General features: G+C 43.4%; 1 protein-coding gene across 4 annotated transcripts in view; it reads right to left on the bottom strand.

Moving 5' to 3' along the window:
• Nucleotides 1-26,542, bottom strand: part of LOC139408363 (DENN/MADD domain containing 1A) — a 160,487-nt gene that overhangs the window by 29,885 nt on the left and 104,060 nt on the right. For all 4 annotated transcript variants that reach the window (XM_071152147.1, XM_071152149.1, XM_071152148.1 and 1 more), the window contains exons 9-13: nt 23,899-24,009; nt 16,308-16,408; nt 11,955-12,000; nt 11,718-11,819; nt 2,542-2,667 (exon numbers count right to left, since the gene is read on the bottom strand). In XM_071152147.1, coding sequence (XP_071008248.1) covers nt 2,542-2,667; nt 11,718-11,819; nt 11,955-12,000; nt 16,308-16,408; nt 23,899-24,009 — 486 coding nt within the window. The remainder of the gene's footprint in view (nt 1-2,541; nt 2,668-11,717; nt 11,820-11,954; nt 12,001-16,307; nt 16,409-23,898; nt 24,010-26,542) is intronic.

Raw genomic sequence — 26,542 nt, 5'->3', positions numbered from 1 at the left:
ATCAACCCCTACTACAATGTCCATTAATTATAGTCAACATGTGTTATTTTCCTGCTGTAGCAAACTGGCTCAAATTAAGATCCTACATCTGTACAAAATGTATGCGTATGTTACTGTGTGGCTGTAAGATCACTGACTGAATCTGAGTGTACGTACGTACGTGTATGTGTGTGTGTGTGTTTGTCGCTGTTAGAGACCACTTAAACATGTATTAATAGTGATTTGTCAACCAGCGGTATGAAACGTCAGTTTGGAACATGTTGTAAATTTCACAAATACACTGACTATACAAAACATTAGGAACACCTGCTCTTTCCATGACAGACTGACCAGGTGAATCCAGGTGAAGCTATGAACCCTTATTGATGTCACGTGTTAAATCCACTTCAGTCAGTGTAGATGAAGGAGGAGGAGACGGGTTAAAGAAGGACTTTTAAGCCTTGAGACAATTGAGACATGGATTGTGTATGTGCAAGACAAAAGTGGCCTAGCCAGTCTCCAGACAAAATATTTAAGTGCCTTTGAACATGGTATGGTAGTAGGTGCCAGGTGCACTGGTTTGAGTGTGTCAAGAACTGCAACACTGCTGGGTTTTTCACGCTCAACAGTTTCCTGTGTATCAAGAATGGTCCACCACCCAAAGGACATCCAGCCAACTTGACACAACTGTGGGAAGCATTGGAGTCAACATGGGCCAGCATCCCTGTGGAATGCTTCGACACCTTGTAGAGTCCATGCCCTGATGAATTAACGCTGTTCTATGGGCAACAGCGTCATTATTAGGAAGGTGTTCATAATGTTTTGTACACTCAGAGTAAACTCACAGTGAAAGCAATAAGTGGGTCAACACACACCACACAACAACTCATACAAGACTCAACTGCTTAGTGAGAACGTGTTTGTTTCTCTGGGCTGCTCTGCTTGTCTAGTGTGTGTGTGTGTGTGTGTGTGTGTGTGTGTGTGTGTGTGTGTGTGTGTGTGTGTGTGTGTGTGTGTGTGAGTGAGTGAGTGAGTGAGTGAGTGAGTGAGTGAGTTTGCCTCTGTATGGTTGAGTGTCTGTCGGGTGTTTTTGTACAGTATCTTGTCCTGTCTTGATGATGTGTATCCAAGCATAGCTAAGAGGTCCATTGCCAAATAAGAGAGCACGCACACACACACACACGTCCCTTCCTATCCCCACTGTCCATACTGCTGCTGCATATCACATCCCCTCTGGATCAAACTAATTGGTTCTGCAGTTCAGACTTAATGACAACTAGCGCCGAGCATGAGACAGAGAGAGAGAGAGAGAGAGAGAGAGAGAGAGGGGTGGGGGGGTAGAGATAGATAACGAGAGGGAGAGAGAGAAGAGGTGCAGGGAGAGAAAGAGAGAGAGAGTGAGTGTGCAATCACAGCAGCAGGATTTGTGACCTGTTGCCACATGAAAAGGACAACCAGTGAAGAACAAACTCCACTATTTATGTTTATTTATTTTCCCTTTTGTACTTTTGTACTATTTGCACATCGTTATAACACTGTAAGAAAGCAAGAAAGAATCGAGAATAAAAAAAGATATAAAAAAAGCTTCAGCAATATCAGGGCTATATCCCTTTCTGACCAGCTTCATGATAACGATGAGAGCAGGATATCCGTGACAGTGGGTGACGGTGGGTGGCCCGGGTCATTTATTGGATTGATTTTGGGTCCTGACTAGAAATACACCATCTACATGGTGGGTCACAAGAAATGTCGGACACCGAATGGGCCAAAACATACACAATAAAAACTCCCCAGTGTCTCCTAGGCAGAAGAGGCCTTGGTTCAGCCAGAGTACAGGTTAGGGGTTTAGGGGTTAGAGTTGAGGGTTTATAGGGTTAGCCACAGCGTAGTGACAGCTTGGAGGTGGAAGGAAGGCGCTGGCTCCCCCATATGTAGTGCAGGGGCACCAGCTGGGCCATTGTTAGGACGTGTGTCCCCTTTCTGTCTCCCCTGGTGGGTGGACCGGTACCCCACGTAGGGGGGCTATTCTGTCCTCCAGACCCCCCTCTAAACACTGGGGGGATACGGGGATCTGCATCACTAATGCTATTATTCAAACAGTGGGCAGACACACACACAGACACAGACACACACCCTGCCGTCCTAGCGCACGGAAGTCCTTGATTGACACCTCTATTTGTTTTATTCATATTGCCCCCGTCTAAAATATGTAAATGTCCGGGAGAGATGATTTTAAAATAGACGCATTGGGTTGGGCGACGCGAGGATCAGACTTTTTTGACGACATATGGCGGAATAGTAGAATAATTAGTGGTCCGGCACAACCGTGCCTAGTGTTGATGCAGGTACAGAGTAGACCGAGCGCTGGCTGGCTGTTCCCATTCAAACACACTGTCATCATATACCATTACCATGGTGATATAGAGGAGCTGCCAGGAAAGAAAGACAGCTCGCTCCGTGTCTGTGTGTGTCTCTCTCGCATTCTCTTGCTCACTACTAACTGTAAACCTTCCCTCCCTCCTTCCCCTCTTCCCTCTTTCGTTCTCCCTCAGTCTGTCTCACCGGTTGGATCTGCAGCGCGTTCCTGTAGCAGCCGAAGAGAGCGGCCTGTGTCTTGAGGAAAGCTCGGGCCACGCCATCTCCCGTCGTCGTGGAAACCTTCTTCAGGCGATTCTTTAAGGATGACACCTGGGGGAAAACAACAACAACAAACAGTTACCTTATTATTGTTTATGGAGTCTACATAAGGACTGCATCATTTATAATCATAGGTGCATTCATAGGTCATTTTTTCATCCATCCATACCCCAAAATATTTTACCCCACTCTCTGCCTTCGTCCATCTCTTTCACCTTACCAGTGTCTTTATTTATTGCTCTCTCTCTCCATCCACCCATCCATTCCTCCATTCCTTTCTGCTTTCCTCCAAACATCTCATCCCTCGTCCCTCCCTTCATTCCTCTTCTTCCCCCAGAAATGGACTGAAAGACTCTCTCTCCCCCCAGGCCTCCTATCCCTCAGGAAGTGTCTGATCCAGGCCCTCCTTTAATCAGCCCTTCCCCAGGCTACAGCCGCCCTCTCTCCCTTCTCCCTTGCTTGCATCCGTAGGCACCACACCGCTGGAAAAGCGGCCCACGAGTCAACAACAGCGTTATTCTACATGAATACACTCCATGAGACGGCCGCTTAGGCTAATGCACTAGCCGGGAGCGAGCGCACGGGGCTGAAGTAATCCTTTCTCCTTCTGTCTTCTCTCTCTCTTACCCCGCCACTTCTCTCCCACGGTGAGCTCCCCCGGTTATTAAAGATGCTCGGTTACATTGTTAGCAAAAGATTTGCCTCCCCCAAAGCAGAAAACTCGACCAGAAAAATAACCGTAATAAAGAACACAGATTTTTTGTGGCATTTGCCATGACCTGGGTTTGATTTGCCATGACCTGGGTTTGATTTGCCATGACCTGAGTTTGATTTGCCATGACCTGGGTTTGATTTGCCATGACCTGGGTTTGATTTGCCATGATCTGGGTTTGATTTGCCATGACCTGGGTTTGATTTGCCATGACCTGGGTTTGATTTGCCATGACCTGTGTTTGATTTGCCATGACCTGGGTTTGATTTGCCATGACCTGGGTTTGATTTGCCATGACATGGGTTTGATTTGCCATGACCTGGGTTTGATTTGCCATGACCTAACCTGGGTTTGTTTTCTTCAACAGCGGAGGCAGATGAGACACGCAAATTAAATGTTGCTGTATTTTCCTGTCTCATTTGTTTGGAGGATATTGAAAATAGTGGTTTTGAAATGCCGATTGTAAAGCTCACGTTAATCAGCGTGTCCAGGAGGGACTTTGGATTTTTACATTCGGGTAGAACATCACGCACAATAAACTGTCATACTTCATGTTTAAGGAAAGAGTAATGGGAAAAAGACAAAGAGCACTGGAAAACACCATGCTACATTCTCGTAATGTGGTCCCCTTTTCACCAACTACACGTCCTATGTCACCAACTACACTTCCTACCTCAATAACTACACTTAATACGTCAGAAACTACATTTAATACGTCACCAACTACACTTAATACGTCACAACTACACTTCCTACGTCACCAACTACACTTCCTACCTCAATAACTACACTTAATACGTCAGAAACTACACTTAATACGTCACCAACTACACTTCCTACGTCACCAACTACACTTAATACCTTCGCCAACTACACTTCCTACCTCAATAACTACACTTAATACGTCACCAATTACACTTAATACGTCACCAACTACACTTAATACGTCACAACTACACTTCCTACGTCACCAACTACACTTCCTACCTCAATAACTACACTTCCTACCTCAATAACTACACTTAATACGTCACCAACTACACTTAATACGTCACCAACTACACTTCGTACGTCACCAACAACACTTACTACGTCACCAACTACACTTAATACGTCACCAACTACACTTAATACGTCACCAACTACACTTAATACGTCACCAACTACACTTAATACGTTGCCAACTACACTTAATACGTTGCCAACTACACTTAATACGTTGCCAACTACACTTAATACGTCGCCAACTACACTTAATACCGTCGCCAACTACACTTAATACGTCACCAACTACACTTAATACGTCACCAACTGCACTTAATACATCACCAACTACACTTAATATGTCACCAACTACACTTCCTACGTCACCAACTACACTTCCTACGTCACCTCATCAACACCAGAGGTGGCTAACTCTCTTCCTGGACAGCTAGTGGGTGTGCTTTTGTTCCAGCTCAACACACTTGGTCAGGTGAGTTGGGCTGGTGTGGTAGGCTGTACCTAATCAGCTGCATATCAGGACCTTGATCCTACTGTACTGAGTCATTGCACATGTCTTTGATCTGATGGTATAATGACATGAGAGCTTTGCTTGCTTCCTCCAACTCAGTAACACCAGCAGCTCCACTTCCTCCTAATGCCTCCTTAATACTTCCATTACCTGTCCAGAACAGACACACATACAAACACCCTCTCACACACACTCTCTTGATAATCTCCCCCTCTCAACACACATTTACAGAAACAAATGAAAATACATCAAAACCCAATAAAAATCAAGAATTACAGCCTTGTGATAAAAATACAAAATAAAATTTAAAAAAAGAGATGTGAATAAGTGTGTAATGACAGGACGGATGTCTCTTAAAGCTTTACGCCATTCCTGGGAGCGGGGGGCTTTATGGGTGCCCTATGATGTTCCCCAGTGATACTGCCAGACACACACTTTAATATGTGCTGAGTCAACCTTAAAATGAGTAATTCAATTAGGATCTGTCCCATTTAAATGTTATAAGAACTGGACATCTGACAGGAGACAAAAAGAGATCAGTGGCTAGCATCACACATACAGTGCATTCGGAAAGTTTTCAGACTTTTTCCACACTATGTTACATTTCATTCTAAAATGGATTAAATTGTTTTTTCCCCCCTCATCAATCTACACAATAGCCCATAATGACAAGGCAAAAAAAAGTTGTTTTTTTTAATAGAAATTTCAGCAAATTTACTAAAAATGAAAAACAGAAATACCTTATTTACATAAGTATTCGGAACCCTTTGCCATGAGACTCGAAATTGAGCTCAAAAGCATCCTGTTTCCTTTGATCATCCTTAAGATGTGTCTAAAACTTGATTGGAGTCCATCTGTGGTAAATTCAATTGATTGGACATGATTTGGAAAGGAACACACCTGTCTATATAAGGTTCCACAGTTGACAGTGCATGTCAGAGCAAAAACCAAGTCATGAGGTCGAAGGAACTGTCCATTGAGCTCGGAGACAGGATTGTGTCCAGGCACAGATCTGGGGAAGGGTACCAAGGTCCTCAAGAACACAGTGGCCTCCATCATTCTTAAATGGAAGAAGTTTGGAACCACCAAGACTTTTCCTAGAGCTGGCCGCCTGGCCAAACTGAACAAGTGGGAGAGAAGGACTTGGTCAGGGAGGTGACCAAGAACTCGATGGTTACTCTGACAGAGCTCCAGAATTCATCTGTGGAGATGGGAGAACCTTCTGGAAGGACATCCATCTCTACAGCACTCCACCAATCGGACCTTTCTGGTAGAGTGGCCAGACGGAAGCCACTCCTCAGTAAAAGGCACATGACAGGCTGCTTGGAGTTTGCCAAAAGGCACCTAAAGACTCTCAGATCATAAGAAACAAGATTCTCTGGTGTGATGAAACCAATAATGAACTCTTTGGCCTGAATGCCAAGCGTCACATCTGGAGGAAACCTGGCACCATCCCTACGTTGAAGCATGGTGGTGGCAGCATCATGCTGTGGGGATGTTTTTCAGTGGGGATGTTTTTCCCAGGGACTGGGACACTAGTCAGTATAGAGGGAAAGATGGATGGAGAGATCCTTGATTAAAACCTTCTCCAGAGCGCTCAGGACCTGACTGGGACGAAGGTTCATATTCCAACAGGACAATAACCCTAAGCACAAAGCCAAGACAATGCATGCGTGTCTTCGGGACAGTCTCTAAATGTCCTTAACCTCTTGAAACTAGGGGGCACTATTTTTATTTTAGGAAAAATAACGGTCCCAAAGTAAACCGCCTATTTCTCAGGACCAGATGCTAGAATATGCATATAATTGACAGCTTAGGATAGAAAACACTCTAAAGTTTCAAAAACTGTAAAAATATTGTCTGTGAGTATAACATAACTGATATTGCAGGCGAAATCCTGAGAAAAATCCAATCAGGAAGTGACTCTTATTTTGAAACCCCTGTCTTTCTATGCATCCCTATTGCCCATTGAAAGGGATATCAACCAGATTCCTTTTTATGTGGCTTCCCTAAGGTGTCTACAGCCTTTAGACCTAGTTTCAGGCCTTTATTTTGAAGAATGAGCGTAAATGACTACATTGCGTAAGTGGCAAGCTGAGGGCTCTCAGAGTGATTCTTGCGAAAAAGACAGAGGTAGTCAACCCTGTTCCTGGAGAGATACCCTCATGTAGGTTTTAACTCCAACCCTGTTCCTGGAGAGATACCGTCCTGTAGGTTTTAACTCCAACCCTGTTCCTGGAGAGATGTCCTCCTGTAGGTTTGAACTCTGACCCTGTTCCTGGAGAGATTCCCTCCTGTAGGTTTGAACTCTGACCCTGTTCCTGGTGAGCTACCCTCCTGTAGGTTTTAACTCCAACCCTGTTCCTGGAGAGCTACCCTCCTGTAGGTTTGAACTCCAACCCTGTTCCTGAAGAGCTACCCTCCTGTAGGTTTTCACTCCAAACCTAGCTGTGACTAACCTGATTCAGTTTATCAACCAGCTAATTATTAGAATAAGGTGTGCTATATTAAGATTGGAAGAAAAACCTACAGGACGGTATCTCTCCAGGAACAGGGTTAGAGTTCAAACCTACAGGATAGTATCTCTCCAGGAACATGGTTGGCGTTCAAACCTACAGGAGCGTTTCTCTCCAGGAACAGGGTTGGAGTTAAAACCTACAGGACGGTATCTCTCCAGGAACAGGGTAGGAGTTAAAACCTACAGGATGGTATCTCTCCAGGAACAGGGTTGGAGAGCCTTGATGTACACACCTCCATGCATTAATATAAGCATGCAGACGCCCGTTTAGACACATACATGTAAGCTTGACTGTGCATGAATCACACACACCACACGAAGCACACACAGACATTGTGGCTGCAGACTTCAAAGCAACCAGCTGCTCTGTGTCACTCTTCTTTCTAATGACAGTTCATGAATATATTTCACCCACTTATGACGCTAAAATGAGCACACATTAAAATGCTGAATGCTAATGAAAAACAAACACACACAGGTAGACAGACAACAAATATAATGGCTGTCTAACATGAGCCAGGGCTGGTATTTGGCTGCGATCAAAAGGAGAAAGGCAGGTTGCTCTTTCTCCCCTGGTCACTTAGCACCGCGCTACGAGCCTTTTGATCAGGCAATTAGGAGGGCACTTCATAGGCAGGTGGCATGGATGCGAGGACCCCAGATCATCAGTGTAAACACACAGCATCTCTGACCCAACAGCATGACTCATGTTGTAATTAAGGCCAACAACAACAGCAAACAAGGAACAGCTTAAATTAGATGAAAACATGACAGCTTTTGAGAGGACAAAAATGTAAGAAAGATACAAAATATTAATATTTATAGTAAAAGCATGAATACCAACAAATCTGTATAATTGGCCGTGTTTACGTTTTGGTCGGCATTGGAAGTCTAAATGGATATTTCAAAGACCGTGGCTAGCCCTCTTGAGAGGATGAGACTACCATTGTTGAGCTCAGTTCAGTTGTGGTGGAAACGTGTAGCATTCAGTAGTCAACCATGAAAGACGCTGGGATTTGCTTTGATCTTGTACTGTTAATTATCAAATGCATGGCTGTTTCAATAAACCATAGATCAGGGTTCCCCAACCGTGTGCCGAATTTGGCCTGAATACTTATGTAAATGTAATATATAAGCTTTTTTATTTTTTTTTAAGTATAAATTTGCAAACATTTCTAAAAACCTGTTTTTGTTTTGTCATTATGGGGTATTGCGTGTAGATTGAGGAGGGAAAAAATACTTAATCCATTTTAGAATAAGGCTGTAACTTAACAAAATGTGGGAAAAGTAAAGGCATTTGAATACTTTCCAAATGCGCTGTATATATATTTTTAATTTGTGGAATTTTCATTGTTGGACATAAAAGACAAAAAACACCAGGAAATCAGCTCTAAGTTATATTAATTCAAGAAATCTGTTCCCAAGTATTCCCACACATAATAGAGAGACACGTGATCGTATGTAAATGTAAGCAAGGTTTGAAATGATTATGTTTTAGTCAAATATTATATATGTTTTTTGCTTCTTGTGGTCAATTTGCACTCTACAAATTATTTGTAATTATGTTCCGGCCCCCTGACCATCCGCTCAAGAAAATAAATCAACCCGCGGCTGAATCTAGTTGATGATCCCTGCAATAGATGTATCAGGAAATGTGAAGTTTTAGTGGACCATAGAGTTGTGCAAGGTGTGTTATGACTACTAAAAGCAATACTTCAATATACAGTAGGCCAAGTGAATAAATCCCCCCCACCCCCCAAAAAATAACTTTATCGATGGCAATTTGAATGCACAGAGAAACTGTGACGAAATCCTGAGGCCGATTGTGAGGCCGACATTTTTTAAAGGTATCTGTGACCAACAGATGCATCTCTCCATTCGCTGTCATGTAAAATCCATAGATTAGGACCTAATGAATTTATTTCAATTGTTCAGTATACATATACAGTAAAGTAACCAAGGTTGCCAGGTGCACGGTGTTTCCGGCTGGCTTCCGGGTTGGATGGCGCTGTGTTAAGAAGCAGTGCGGCTTGGCGGACACTTGACTTTCAACCTTCGTCTCTCCCGAGCCCGTACGGGAGTGGTAGCGAGATAGTAGCTACTAAACAATTGGATACCACGAAATTGGGGAGAAAAAGCCAATCAGTTGTGTTGTGACAAGGTAGGGGGGAAGAAAGCTCTATTTGGCAAGAAAGGCTCAAATAATCAAAGAGAAACTTTAAGACATCAAGCAAGGTCAGTCAATGTGGAAAATGTCAAGATTTTTAAGTTTCTTCAAGTGCAGTCGCAAAAAGCATCAAGCGCTATGATGAAACTGGCTCTCATGAGGACCGCCACAGGAAAGATCCACAGAGGATAAGTTCATTAGAGTTACCAGCCTCAAAAATTGCAGCCCGGGCCTCCCGGGTGGCGCAGTGGTTAAGGGCGCTGTACTGCAGCGCCAGCTGTGCCATCAGAGTTCCTGGGTTCGCGCCCAGGCTCTGTCGTAACCGGCCGCGACCGGGAGGTCCGTGGGGCGACGCACAATTGGCCTAGCGTCGCCCGGGTTAGGGAGGGCTTGGTCGGTAGGGGTGTCCTTGTCTCATCGCGCACCAGCGACTCCTGTGGCGGGCTGGGCGCAGTGTGCGCTAACCAAGGTGGCCAGGTGCACAGTGTTTCCTCCGGCGCATTGGTGCGGCTGGCTTCCGGGTTGGATGTGCGCTGTGTTAAGAAGCAGTGCGGCTTGGTTGGGTTGTGTATCGGAGGACGCATGACTTTCAACCTTCGTCTCTCCCGAGCCCGTACGGGAGTTGTAGCGATGAGACAAGATAGTAGCTACTACAACAATTGGATACCACGAAATTGGGGAGAAAAAGGGGTAACATTTAAAAAAAATAATAATAATTTAAAAAAAATATTGCAGCCCAAATAAATGCTTCACAGAGTTCAAGTAACAGACACATCTCAACATCAATTGTTCAGAGGAGACTGCATGAATCAGGCAAAGGACAACAATAAGAAGAAGAGACTTGCTTGGGCTAAGAAACAATGGACATTGAGATTTTTGGTTGAAACCGCTGTGTCTTTCTGAGATGCAGAGTAGGTGAACGGATGATCTCCACATGTGTGGTTCCCTTCGTGAAGCATGGAGGAGGAGGTGTGATGGCGCTTTCAGTGATTTACTTCTAGGCATACTTAAACAGCCTGGCTCCCACAGCATTCTGCAGTGAGACGCCAACCCATCTGGTTTGCACTTAATGACCCAACACACCTCCAGGCTGTGTAAGGGCAATTTGACCAAGAAGGAGAGTGATGGAGTGCAGCATCAGATGACCTGGCCTCCACAATTACCCAACCTCAAACCAATTGAGATGGTTTGGGATGAGTTGGACCGCAGAGTGAAGGAAAAGCAGCAAACAAGAGCTCAGCATATGTGGGAACTCCTTCAAGACTGTTGAGAGAATGCCAAGAGTGTGCAAAGCTGTCATCAAGGCAGCTTTTAAGAATCTCAAATATAAAATCTACTTTTTTGGTTACTACATGATTCCATGTGTTATTTCATAGCTTTGATGTCTTCCCTATTATTCTACAATGTAGAAAGTGTTAAAAATAAAGAAAAACCCTGGAATTAATAGGTGTGTCCAAACTTTTGACCGGTACTGTATAATAATCCATATTTATTTATTTTTGAGTGATATAACAATATTTACCATTTGGAGCTTCCCTTTGAATCAATGTTTTGTGGTCCTTTACTCAACTGGTAGTAAGCACGGGGGAGGCTAAATAATGTTTTGTGGTCCTTTACTCAACTGGTAGTAAGCACGGGGGAGGCTAAATAATGTTTTGTGGTCCTTTACTCAACTGGTAGTAAGCACAGGGGAGGCTAAAGAATGTTTTGTGGTCTTTTACTCAACTGGTAGTAAGCACAGGGGAGGCTAAATAATGTTTTGTGGTCTTTTACTCAACTGGTAGTAAGCACAGGGGAGGCTAAATAATGTTTTGTGGTCTTTTACTCAACTGGTAGTAAGCACAGGGGAGGCTAAAGAATGTTTTGTGGTCTTTTACTCAACTGGTAGTAAGCACAGGGGAGGCTAAATAATGTTTTGTGGTCCTTTACGCAACTGGTAGTAAGCACAAGGGAGGCTAAAGAATGTTTTGTGCATTTAAAAAAATATATATTTATATTATTATTTTATGGGGGGTAACTCAGTTGGGGGGGAACTCAGGGTCTCAACTTAAAAATAGTAGAATACACAAGGTGCAATTTCAAAATTTGGTTGTGGGCCCCACCCCCATCAATGTTGTCCATCCCTGCAGTAGAGGGATAGTACCACTCGTGAGAATTGGATATGTAGTGTCTATAAATGTCTGTTTCTCACCACGTCGTTGGGCAGGCTTTGGAGGTCGTCAAAGGGTGTTTCTAGGGTGTTGGTGTCTACGTTGAGGACTACTACGTCATCCAGGGCCATCCCCCTCACCTTCTGCAGGGAGAGAGGACTTTACACTTCCACACAAACATGAGACACATGTACACACACACACGCAGGCAGTCAGGTAGACACACACTCTCTCTCTTATGAGTTGGGTTTGTAAACGGTCTGTGGTGAGGAACTTACCTCCATTAGGCTGGAATGTACTCCAATGAGGTAGGGCATGGGCGCACTGCAAAACACAAACACATAATAAATAACCATGATTGTGAGACAAAAGTGTTTAAACACGGCATGATCTCAGCCAAAACCACCAAAGAGTCATATATCAACCACATTAGCAGAGTAATGGGAAACAAACTTGAGACTTGAGTACTTTGTTCTTTTATCATGATCATTGTGACGCACATCGAACCGATTTTGTACACATGCACATTCAGGGCAACACTTTGACATTGCAAGAAAACCAAACATTTTATTGTTGTCGTATTCCTTCATCGTCAACCTTCCATACGGTTCCACTCTAATTTTTTTCACAGTTTATCGCTACGAAATAGAGTCCATTGAAATGTTACCACAGTGAGACAAGAAGTAGTGGGGAATAAAAACGTTTTACTTTCCCAGCATACTGGAGTGTTTGTGTGTGTCTCTATGTGTGTGTGTGTGCGTATGTTTGTGGTGTGTACACCAGAGGGTTGGACCTGTGGGGCTAGACTAGGGACCCTCAGACACTAAGACACCACCATAGAAGAGAAATGGCTGATTGGGTAATGGTCTGAAGGATAAAACGAGGAAGGGAGGGAGAGAGAAAGGGAGGGAGGGAGAAAGGGAGGGAGGGAGAAGGAGGGATGTTAGAAACCTGTCAGCCTGAGAGGGGGTGATGAAGACGGACCCGAAAACACTTAATTAACTGTGCTCTTCTCCATGTCTCCATCTCCTCAGCCTAGCGTGACATTCAATTAAAATACAGCGGCAAGCGGAGAAAAAGCCACAACAACTCAAGGGATCAAAAAGTAGTGGAAAGCATAACAAAACCAGAATATAAATAAAAAAATATCCGATTGGATGTTTTTGGATGACGGTAATCGTCCACACAGCCAATTATTTATTGTGAGCTGTGAAAAACGGGGGAAGTGAAATGTAGCCCTTGCGTCAAGTTTGAGCCGCTAAGGCCAAGTTAAGCCGAGGGGTTAGCTTCCTAAGCTGGAAGCGCCATCGCCATCTTCTCAAAAGCTGATGTCGAATTAGCTCTCGGAAACCATCTTTTTTAGGTCCTCATTACAAAAAGCCTTTCTCTTGGTTTACCCTCAGTTGATGGGGGAGTATATAGGAACGATTAGCAATATTTGAGAGAAGGAAAAGATATGGAGAGAAAGAAAAAACAGAGCAATAATTAGCTTATTGCACCTCTTTCCCCCCCACCCCGTCGTGAACAACCACATTAATTAACACTGTCAGGTTACCACGAGAGAGAAAATCAGCTGTTGTTCCTTATTTCCCTTTCCCAAACATACAGTCTTCGTTTACGTAAATGCCACTTAAAATGGCAGCTCGTCATTGGTGTATGATTTTAATGAAGCCAATGGTATTAACTGGGGTCAGTCATTCATAAAATGTCTTTGGGTCTGTGACCCTCAATTAAAGACATTCCTAGACTCAATTATATTATTCCTCAGCTCTCCATCCTTTTCAATACTTAATGAGTGTGTACAAAATATATACAAAAGTATGTGGACACCTTTTCAAATGAGTGGATTTGGCTATTTCAGCCACACCCATTGCTGACAGGTGTATAAAATCGAACACACAGCCATGCAATCTCCATAGACATACATTGGCAGTAGAATGGCCTCACTGAGCTCAGTGACTTTCAATGTGGCACCATAATAGGATGCCACCTTTCAAATAGTCAGTTCGTCAAATTTCTGCCCTGCTAGAGCGGCACCGGAAACATCATAGAGAAGAAATGGCTCAGTCGCAGAGTGGTAGGCCATACAAGCCCACAGAACAGGACTGCCAAGTGCTGAAGCGTGTAGTGTGTAAAAATCGTCTGTCCTCGGTTGCAACGAGGGCTGTGGCAGTCACGAAATTACATCAGCCAGTAATTGTCAAGCAAATAACTGTTGGTCTCACGGTAATTGACCGTTAATTAACATAAACACATTTAGCATCTCCTGGCTTGCACACTTGCTGACCTTTGGAACATCTACATTTTAAAAAATCTAATAAATCCATTTAATATAGCCTACACCTTCACAATAAATACATTTTTATTTTAGACAGGTCTAAAGAAGCTAAAAATAAAGAGGTACTACTATATGCTTAATTTAGAGTTATTAATGTGACTTTAGTTGTTCTACAAACATTGGGCTATATGTTTTGATTTTTAATACTAAAGATGATTTGAAAAAAGTTGCTTGAAAGGCATGATCTCTGCTTTGTGTTTTTACGCAGGCTGTACACACTTCACCAGTCTTTCATTCACAATTTGACAAGCACTTGATAATGTCTTGAATTTCACAGCTGCATCCCTTTTGTGTGGCTGTAATGCAAACTAAAAAAATCGAATGCTTTTTGCGGCCTGTGGCCATTGTGCCCTTCTCCCGGAGTGCTGCGTTGTGCCCTTCTCCCAGAGTGCTGCGTTGTGCCCTTCTCCCAGAGTGCTGCGTTGTGCCCTTCTCCCGGAGTGCTGCGTTGTGCCCTTCTCCCAGAGTGCTGCGTTGTGCCCTTCTCCCAGAGTGCTGCGTTGTGCCCTTCTCCCAGAGTGCTGCGTTGTGCCCTTCTCCCGGAGTGCTGCGTTGTGCCCTTCTCCCAGAGTGCTGCGTTGTGCCCTTCTCCCAGAGTGCTGCGTTGTGCCCTTCTCCCGGAGTGCTGCATTGTGCCCTTCTCCCGGAGTGCTGCATTGTGCCCTTCTCCCGGAGTGCTGCATTGTGCCCTTCTCCCGGAGTGCTGCGTTGTGCCCTTCTCCCGGAGTGCTGCGTTGTGCCCTTCTCCCGGAGTGCTGCGTTGTGCCCTTCTCCCGGAGTGCTGCGTTGTGCTTGGTAAAGCTTGGTCGCAAATGGGTCTTCCAAATGGACAATGACCCCTAGCATACTTCCAAAGTTGTGGCAAAATGGCTTAAGGACAACAAAGTCAAGGTATTCAAGTGGCCATCACAAAGCCCTGACCTCAATCCCATAGAAAATGTGTGGGCAGAACTGAAAAAGCATATGCGAGCAAGGAGGCCTACAAACCTGACTCAGTTACACCAGCTCTGTCAGGGGGGATGTGCCAAAATTCACCCAACTTATTGTGGGAAGCTTGTGGAAGGCTACCTGAAACGTTTGACCCAAGTTAAACAATTTAAAGGCAAAGCTACCAAATACTAATTGAGTGTATGTAAACTTCTGACCCACTAGGAATGTGATGAAAGAAATAAAAGCTGAAATAAATCACTCTCTACTATTATTCTGACATTTCACATTCTTAAAATAAAGTGGTGATCCTAACTGAGCTAAGACAGGGATTTTTTACTAGGATTAAATGTCAGGAATTGTGAAAAACTGAGTTTAAATGTATTTGGCTAAGGTGTATGTAAACTTCCGACTTCAACTGTATGTTATTCAGAAACAGGAAATAGGTTCAGATTTTGGACAAGCACATCATCGTACTCGTCAGTCTTTACATTAGACATGCTGCATCATGACATTCATATTCTAATTCTATGTGCAGGGCACATCTTGATCATGTGATAAATGGATGGTGACCAACCATTATTAAAGGCTTTGTTCGCCATATTCATAAAGACATGGGGAACGTCATACCGCCTCCCTACAAATACAGCCAGTGTCATGTGTCTGAGCTGTCCAGACAAGGGTTAAATACTGTGGACATTTATTTTCAAATTTGCACAGACAAAATGGCACTCCGATCCGAGACTCATGAGAGGTGCAAAGTTGGGATGTACAGTCCTTACTGAAATAAACACACCAGAAATCCGGACAATCGTCACTTGTTATGGGGTGGAAGGGGGGGTGGGGGTGCGGGTGGAAAAGGGGTACATTTTGGATACTGTCAACAGTTGGGTCAAGTGTGAGTCCATCAACATGCTGAATGTGAGTGTTCTGTTAGAAAATGGTGAGTGCTACACACTAGAGGCAGAATCTGCATCTAACCACACATGTAGCTAGATATGTAGCTGATATCTGTATGTAGCCACGTATGTAGCTAGATATGTAGCTGATATCTGTATGTAGCCACGTATGTAGCTAGATATGTAGCTGATATCTGTATGTAGCCACGCATGTAGCTGATACAGCATGAACCAACGGATAGGGGGAAAACTCTTCTAAGTCCCACACCTTGGTGTTACAATGTGACACGCTTGGAGTTGGAGACAAGCCCTTTAAAAAAATGAATATGGCATTTAACAGATGCTTTTATCCACAGGGACTTACAGTCATGCATATGGGTGGTGCTGGGAAACAAACCCCACTATCCTGGTGTTGCAAGCGCCATGCTCTACCAACTGAGCTACAGATGACCATTGTGGTTACTCACCAGCAGTAGTCTATGAGGTGCTGAGGCAGGACAGGAATGTAAACGTGTTGCCAATACATTGGGTACATCATGGCCGCCGACCCGTGAACACAAGCCGTTAACTGTGGATGAGGGAGAGAGTACATAACACCACAATCACACACCATACAGCATAATACGGCATATAACTATTTCTCACGGGTTCATTTGGAAATATACATTATATTGACAGATCCACAATGGAATATTTGAGGTATATAACTATTCCTTGCATTGCCATATTGTAGAAAATACATTGACAGATTATTGTGCAAAGAAAGTTCCAACTGCACTATGTCAATGTTTGGAGTTCTGTGGACACACACACACACACACAGACACACACACACACACAGACACACACACACACAGGAACACACACACACACACAGGGGGACACACACACACAGGGGGACACACACACAGGGGGACACACACACACAGGGGAACACACACACACAGGGGGACACACACACACAGGGGGACACACACACACAGGGGACACACACACACACACACACAGGGACACACACGCACACAGGGGGACACGCACACAGGGACACACACACACACAGGGGGACACACACACACAGGGACACACACACACACACACAGGGGGACACACACACAGGGGGGGACACACACACAGGGGGGGACACACACACAGGGGGACACACACACACAGGGGGACACACACACACAGGGGACACACACACACACAGGGGACACACACACACACAGGGGGGACACACACACACAGGGACACACACACAGGGACACACACACAGGGACACACACACAGGGACACACACACAGGGACACACACACAGGGACCTACACACACAGGGACCTACACACACAGGGACCTACACACACAGGGACACACACACAGGGACACACAAACAGGGACACACACACAGGGACACACACACAGGGACACACACACAGGGACACACACACAGGGACACACACACAGGGACACACACACAGGGACACACACACAGGGACACACACTCCAAGAGTAAATTGGCCATTACTCATGGCATCAAAGCCACCCCATAAATGATACAAATTACACCACCGGAAATTAGACCAGCAACAGTTCCCATCACTGACGTTTAATATCTCACGTGACAAATTCCGCTCCTTTGTGTGTTAAGGTAGGAGGAATGTAGTGCCGGGCAAACGAACGCAGCCGTTGATCAAACTAAGATGGCACCGTTGAACGCTGGCAGATGTGTCAATAATAGCGGTGTTGCTCAACCACAACAGACATTCCCCAGAATAACAGCGTTTGTCTGAGACGCTGTTTAAGTGTGTGGGTTTCTATATTCAGAGCAGATGATTGATCATAAAACGTGCCCCCCCCCACAGTCAATCAAACTGGCCAACTCTGAGATTCTGACAATTTTACTTTGATTTAAGATGGGGGGAGGAAAACGTTGTGGCAGCGTTTGTCTAAGGGACTCGTTATAGGGAATGGGGTGTGGGGAGAAAGAGCCCCTGGGGAACGCTCGTCCACAGCCATGTCAGGTAAAGTATTTTTCACGTCAAACAGGAAGACTGGGATTCCTTGGATGAATCATATCCCTTTTTAATGGGGAGGAGGAGGACATGTGTGGTTTCTGTTTTGGTATTTAAAAAAAATATGAGGAACATTCAGCTTTTCTCCCACGGCTCTGGTCAACAGTAGTGCACCATATGGGGAATATGGTAACATTTTAGATGTGTCCCTCGTTTCTATTCCTCAATAATCACTGATATGTTAAAAGAATAGAGGTCTCCCCATATTCACTGATATGTTAAAGAAATAGAGGTCTCCCCATATTCACTGATATGTTAAAGGAATAGAGGTCTCCCCATATTCACTGATATGTTAAAGGAATAGAGGTCTCCCCATATTCACTGATATGTTAAAGAAATAGAGGTCTCCCCATATTCACTGATATGTTAAAGGAATAGAGGTCTCCCCATATTCACTGCTCATCCCTCTCCTGTACTCCCTGTTCACCCACGACTGCGTGGCCACACGCCTCCAACTCAATCATCAAGTTTGCAGACGACACAACAGTAGTGTGCTTGATTACCAACAACGACGAGACAGCCTACAGGGAGGAGGTGAGGGCACACAGAGCGTGGTGTCAGGAAAACAACCTCTCACTCAACATCAACAAAACAAAGGAGATGATTGTGGACTTCAGGAAAAAGCAGAGGTAGCACCCCCCCCTATCCACATTGAGGGGACAGCAGTGGAGAAAGTGGAAAGTTTTAAGTTCCTCGGCGTACACATCAACAACAAACTGAAATGGTCCACCCACACAGACAGTGTGGTGAAGAAGGTGCAGCAGCTTGTCACCCAAAACCCTGACTAAACCCTGACATCCTGTCGGTCTATATCACAGCCTGTTACGGCAACTGCTCCACCCTCAACCGCAAGGCTCTCTAGAGGGTAGTGAGGTCTGCACAACGCATCACCGGGGGAAAACTACCTGCCCCCCAGGACACCTACACCACCCAATGTCACAGGAAGCCCAAAAAGATCATCAAAGACAATAACCACCCGAGCCACTGCCTGTTCACCCCGCTATCATCCAGAAGGCAAGGTGCATCAAAGCTGGGACCGAGAGGACATTCCATCTCAAGGCCACCAGACTGCTAAACAGAAATCACTAACTCAGAGAGGCTAATGCCTACATGGAGAACAAATCAATGGCCACTTTAACAAATGGATCACTAGCCACTCTAAACAATGCCACTTTAAATAATGCCACTTTGATCATGTTTACATATCTTACATTACTCATATCATATGTAAACATATCTTACATTACTCATATCATATGTATATACTGTATTTTATACCATTTATTGCACCTTGCCTATGCTGCTCGGCCATCGCTCATTTTTTTTTTTTTTTTTTTTTTTTTTACCTTTATTTAACCAGGCAAGTCAGTTAAGAACAAATTCTTATTTTCAATGACGGCCTGGGAACAGTGGGTTAACTGCCTGTTCAGGGGCAGAACGACAGATTTGTACCTTGTCAGCTCGGGGGTTTGAACTCGCAACCTTCCGGTTACTAGTCCAACGCTCTAACCACTAGGCTACCCTGCCGCCCATCCATATATTTATATGTACAGTTGATGTGTACAGTTGAAGTTGGAAGTTTACATACACCTTAGCCAAATACATTTGAAGTCGGAAGTTTACATACACTTAGGTTGGAGTCATTAAAACTTGTTTTTAAACAACTCCACAAATTTCTTGTTAGCAAACTATAGTTTTGGCAAGTCGGTTAGGATATCTATTTTGTGCATGACACAAGTCATTTTTCCAACAATTGTTTACACACAGATTATTTCACTGTATCACAATTCCAGTGGGTCAAAAGTTTACATACACAAAGTTGACTGTGCCTTTAAACAGCTTGGAAAATTCAAGAAAATTATGTCACGGCTTTAGATGCTTCTGAAATGGTAATTGACATCATTTGAGTCAATTGGAGGTGTAAATGTGGATGTATTTCAAGGCCTACCTTCAAATTCAATGCCTCTTCGCTTGACATCATGGGAAAATCTAAATAAATCAGCCAAGACCTCAGAAAAAACATTGTAGACCTCCACAAGTCTGATTCATCCTTGGGAGCAATTTCCAAAGGCCTGAAGGTACCACGTTCATCTGTACAAACAATAGTACGCAAGTACAAACACCATGGGATGACGCAGCCATCATACCGCTCAGGAAGGAGACACGTTCTGTCTCCTAGAGATGAACGTACTTTGGTGCGAAAAGTGCAAATCAATCCCCTAACAACAGCAAAGGACATTGTGAAAATGCTGGAGGAAACCGGTACAAAAGTATCTATATCCACAATAAAACAAATGCTATATCACAATAACCTGAAAGGCCGCTCGCTCAGCAAGGAAGAAGCCACTGCTCCAAAACCGCCATAAAAAGCCAGACTATGGTTTGCAACTGCACATGGGGACCAAGATTGTACTTTTTTAAGAAATGTCCTCTAGTCTGGTGAAACAAAAACAGAACTGTTTGGCAATAATGACCATCGTTATCTTTGGAGGAAAAAGGGGGAGGCTTGCATTCCGAAGAACACTATCCCAACCGTGAAGCACGTGGGTGGCAGCATCATGTTGTGGTGGTGCTTTGCTGCAGGAGACCTGGTGCACTTCACAAAATAGATGGCATCATAAGGTAGGACAATTATGTGGATATATTGAAACAACATCTCAAGACATCTGTCAGGAAGTTAAAGCTTGGTTGCAAATGGGTCTTCCAAATGGACAATGACCACAAGCATACTTCCAAAGTTGTGGCAAAATGGCTTACGGACAACAAAGTCAAGGTATTCAAGTGGCCGTCACAAAGCCCTGACCTCAATCCCATAGAAAATTTGTGTGCAGAACTGAAAAAGCGTGTGCGAGCAAGGAGGCCTACAAACCTCACTCAGTTACAGCAGCTCTGTCAGGAGGAATGTGCCAAAATTCACCCAACTTATTGTGGGAAACTTGTGGAAGGCTACCCGAAATGTTTGACCCAAGTTAAACAATTTAAAGGCAATGCTACCAAATACTATTTGAGTGTATGTAAACTTCTGACCCACTGGGAATGTGAAAAAGAAATAAAAGCTGAAATAAATCACTCTTTCTACTATTATTCTGACATTTCACATTCTTAAAATAAAGTGGTGATCCTAACCGATCTAAGACAGGCAATCTTTACTAGGATTAAATGTCAGGAATTGTGAAAAACTGAATTTAAATGTATTTGGCTAAGGTGTTTGTAAACTTCCGACTTCAACTGTACATTTAAATTCGTTTTTTTCACAATTCCTGACATTTAATGCTGGTAAAAAATGTCCAAGCTGTTTATAGGCACAGTCAACTTAGTGTATGTAAACTTCTGACCCACTGGAATTGCGATACAGTGAATTATAAGTGAAATAATCTGTCTGTAAACAATTGTTGGAAAAATGACTTGTGTCATGTACAAAGTAGATGTCCTAACCGACTTGGGTAGTTGTTGGGGAACTGTTAGATTACTTGTTAGATATTACTGCACTGTCGGAACCAGAAGCACAAGCATTTCACTATACTCGCATTAACATCTGCTACCATGTGTATATGACAAATTACATTTGATATGATTTTATTTGACTGATATGTTAAAGGAATAGAGGTCTCCCCATATTCACTGATATGTTAAAGGAATAGAGGTCTCCCCATATTCACTGATATGTTAAAGGAATAGAGGTCTCCCCATATTCACTGATATGTTAAAGGAATAGAGGTCTCCCCATATTCACTGATATGTTAGAGGAATAGAGGTCTCCCCATATTCACTGATATGTTAAAGGAATAGAGGTCTCCCCATATTCACTGATATGTTAAAGGAATAGAGGTCTCCCCATATTCACTGATATGTTAAAGGAATAGAGGTCTCCCCATATTCACTGATATGTTAAAGGAATAGAGGTCTCTCCATATTCACTGATATGTTAAAGGAATAGAGGTCTCCCCATATTCACTGATATGTTAAAGGAATAGAGGTCTCCCCATATTCACTGATATGTTAAAGGAATAGAGGTCTCCCCATATTCACTGATATGTTAAAGGAATAGAGGTCTCCCCATATTCACTGATATGTTAAAGGAATAGAGGTCTCCCCATATTCACTGATATGTTAAAGGAATAGAGGTCTCCCCATATTCACTGATATGTTAAAGGAATAGAGGTCTCCCCATATTCACTGATATGTTAAAGGAATAGAGGTCTCCCCATATTCACTGATATGTTAAAGGAATAGAGGTCTCCCCATATTCACTGATATGTTAAAGGAATTGAGGTCTCCCCATATTCACTGATATGTTAAAGGAATAGAGGTCTCCCCATATTCACTGATATGTTAAAGGAATAGAGGTCTCCCCATATTCACTGATATGTTAAAGGAATAGAGGTCTCCCCATATTCACTGATATGCTAAAGGAATAGAGGTCTCCCCATATTCACTGATATGTTAAAGGAATAGAGGTCTCCCCATATTCACTGATATGTTAAAGGAATAGAGGTCTCCCCATATTCACTGATATGTTAAAGGAATAGAGGTCTCCCCATATTCACTGATATGCTAAAGGACTAGAGGTCTCCCCATATTCACTGATATGTTAAAGGAATAGAGGTCTCCCCATAAGAACATGGTCATGTTTTGATGGACTGTATAATAATTGTTATACCTCGCCATTCTAGAATAAGTCCTCTTTGCTACTACATGTTCAGGTGTAGCTTCTAAACAAGCATTCACCCGGACAAGAGTATTTTCCCATTGGGCTTGTGAACAACTTCCCTTTTACAGTATGTGTTAAAAACAGCACATAAACTGGGCTTCGCTAATCAAAAACCCATACACACATTAGTAACTTTAACAGGCCGAGAGGGCAGGAGGGGCTTAATTATATAGTGGCGATATCACATAATGGAAGACTTAGGAATGCCTCATAAAAGCTTAATTGAAGACAATGCTTTGTATGGTACAGTACAAGAAAAGAAGGCTTATTCAGGAAGTATTTACACCTCGACTTTTTCTACATTCACACAAAGTGGGAATAAAATGGATTGAATTTAATTGAATTGATTGAATTGTCTTTTTTTGTCAACGATCTATACCAAATACTCAAATAATGAAAAATTGGAAGAAAAATGTGAACACCCCCCCCCCCCCCCCCCCCCCATCTACCAACAGGTGCCCTTCTTTGCAAGGCATTGGAAACCCTCCCTTGTCTTTGTGGTTGAATCTGTGTTTGAAATTCACAGCTCGACTGAGGGACCTTACAGATAATTGTATGTGTGGGGTACAGAGATGTGGCGGTCATTCAAAAATCATGTTAAACACTATTATTGCACACAGAGTGAGTCCATGCAACGTATTGTGTAACTTGTTAAGCAAATGTTTACTCCTTAACTTATTAAGGCTTGCCATAACAAAGGGGTTGAATACTTATTGACTCAAGACATTTCAGCTTTTCATTTTAAATGAATTTGTAAAAATGTCTAGAAACATAATTACACTTTGACATTATTGGTATTGTGTGTTGGCCAGTAAATCCATTTAACAGTCAGGCTGTAACAACAAAAACAATGTGGAAAAAGTCAAGAGGTGTGAATACTTTCTGAAGGCACTGTATGTGTAAGGAGATGTTTTTAGCAGGTGACAAGCTCTTCAGACAGTCCTCTCTATACAAAAAGGCGTGAAGAGGGTTATAGCTTTAACGGTGGAGGGTACAACAAAAAATGTACCAGAAAATGTAAAGGGTTTAAAAATAGTATGTGGTTACAGTGGGGGAAAAAACTGACAGATTCTCATCCACAATATCTTCAAATATTTCTGTTGGGAAAAAAATGTAATAATTAAATCTGGGTGAACAACCATTTCATGCTGTGTCTTATTGTGTGGTGGTGCAACAGTACCAAGCCAATCCTGTAAAATAGACACTCATTAATTAGTGGATATGCATGGAGAGAGTGAGAATAGAGGAGGAAGGGAGTGAAGGATCTACAGTACTTACGGTGCTTAGTTTGCTACAGCAGATGAGGATTCGACGCTCATAAAGCATACTAGCGTACAGATGGAGCATGTTATTGACATCTACGGCTACAAAATACTCTGTTAGGTTTCTCTGCAAGAAAAAACAAAGGCAAAAAGTAAAAAGAAAAAGAAAAAAGGGGTAGAGGTTAGTTGTGATAGCAAGGGCAGACCAATGACTGTAGGAATAGTACAAGGCATCAACATGATTTACATGTTACAAAGGTATGCTATAGATATAACAGGTAAATAATGTAACAGGAAGACACATTATTGTTTCAAATAAAGCTTCTCTCTGTGATCATCGGCATGTAAGACAATTAAATACAATACTTTAGACAGAACACATGAAATATGTAATGTATTTAAATATGTGATTTCGTCTGTATGTGTACTCTTATTGCTGCAAAATAAACTGACTCATTGAAGACATTGAAGTTTTCGGAATATACATTGAGTGTACAAAACATTATGAACACCTTCCTAATACTGCGTTCCAGCCCCTTTCGCCCTCAGAACAGCCTCAATTAGTCAGGGCATAGACCCTACAAGGTGTTGAAAGCATTCCACAGGGATGCTGGCCCATCTTAACTCCAATGCTTCCCACAGTTGTGTCAAGTTGGCTGGATGTTCTTTGGGTGGTGGAGCATTCTTGATACACACACAGTTGAGCTTGAAAAACCCAGCAGCGTTGCAGTTCTTGACTCAAACCGGTGCGCCTGGCACCAACTACCATACCCCATTCAAAGGCACTTCAATCTTTTGTCTTTCAACCTCTAAATGGCACACACACACAATCCATGTCTCAATTGTCCATGTCTTTAACTTGTCTCCTCCCCTTCATCTACACTGATTGAAGTGGATTTAACAAGTGACATCGATAAGGGATCATAGCTTTCACCTGGTCAGTCTATGTCATAGAAAGAGAAAAAAGATGTTTGAAATAGGCATTCCACAAGTGATTTAGGTGAAATAAACTGTAGTAGAAGAGATGTTTGTGTGCATGTGGGGCAGGTGGTTAGAGCGTTGGGCCAGTAACCGACAGGTTGCTATATCGAATCCCCGAGCTGACAAGGTAAAAAATCTGTTGTTCTGTTCCTGAACAAGGGAGTTAACCCACTGTTCCCCGGTAGGCCGTCATTGTAAATAAGAATTTGTTCTTAACTGACTTGCCTAGTTAAATAAGTTACATTTAAAAATATATATTTTTATTTTTAAATCTGTCATTCTCCAAACCTCCAGAAGCATTACTTCTGAAGACTACAGACTCCTCCTTCGACACCTCTCCCTTCTGACTGGGGTTCACTTGTCTCCCGTCACGTCTCCTTCGACACCTCCGTCACGTCTCCTTCACACCTCTCCCTTCTGACTGGGGTTCACTTGTCTCCCGTCACGTCTCCTTCACACCTCCGTCACGTCTCCTTCACGTTTCCTTCACGTTTCCTTCACACCTCCGTCACGTCTCCTTCACACCTCCGTCACGTCTCCTTCACACCTCCGTCACGTCTCCTTCACACCTCCGTCACGTCTCCTTCACACCTCCGTCACGTCTCCTTCACACCTCTCCCTTCTGACTGGGGTTCACTTGTCTCCCGTCACGTCTCCTTCACACCTCCGTCACGTCTCCTTCACACCTCCGTCACGTCTCCTTCACACCTCTGTCACGTCTCTGTCAAGCTCTCCTTTTTCTGCGTTCTCTCTGTCTGTCTAAAGGCCCCCCAGAGAGGGAGATCTGGGGAGGGCTCACAGCCTTAGAGGACTAGCGAGGGCTGTCTGAAGGCTAACAAACTACGTGAGGCTACCGGCGGGAATTGGAAAAACGGGGAAATCAAACCAGATATTGATTCTTCTGACTCCTTCGATATCTCCCCCCGTGAGCTGAAGCAATTGAATGAATGTCTAATGTTTGTGGGACTAGCGGTTTATTCATGCTACCCAAAGACCTACAGTAAACCTAACCCTAACACACAGACCTACAGTAAACCTAACCCTAACACAAAGACCTACAGTAAACCTAACCCTAACACACAGACCTACAGTAAACCTAACCCTAACACACAGACCTACAGTAAACCTAACCCTAACACACAGACCTACAGTAAACCTAACCCTAACACACAGACCTACAGTAAACCTAACCCTAAAAACAAAGACCTACAGTAAACCTAACCCTAACACACAGACCTACAGTAAACCTAACCCTAACACACAGACCTACAGTAAACCTAACCCTAACACACAGACCTACAGTAATCCTAACCCTAACACACAGACCTACAGTAAACCTAACCCTATCACACAGACCCACAGTAAACCTAACCCTAACACACAGACCTACAGTAAACCTAACCCACACACACAGACCTACAGTAAACCTAACCCTAACACACAGACCTACAGTAAACCTAACCCTAACACACAGACCTACAGTAAACCTAACCCTAACACACAGACCTACAGTAAACCTAACCCTAACACACAGACCTACAGTAAACCTAACCCTAACACACAGACCTATAGTAAACCTAACCCTAACACACAGACCTACAGTAAACCTAACCCTAACACACAGACCTACAGTAAACCTAACCCTAACACACAGACCTACAGTAAACCTAACCCTAACA

The sequence above is a fragment of the Oncorhynchus clarkii genome, chromosome 5 (assembly GCF_045791955.1).
Source record: "Oncorhynchus clarkii lewisi isolate Uvic-CL-2024 chromosome 5, UVic_Ocla_1.0, whole genome shotgun sequence".
NCBI classification, from domain to species: Eukaryota; Metazoa; Chordata; class Actinopteri; order Salmoniformes; family Salmonidae; genus Oncorhynchus; species Oncorhynchus clarkii.
Note: the sequence above shows the minus strand (reverse complement) of the source record. Positions and strands in the feature narration are given on the sequence as shown.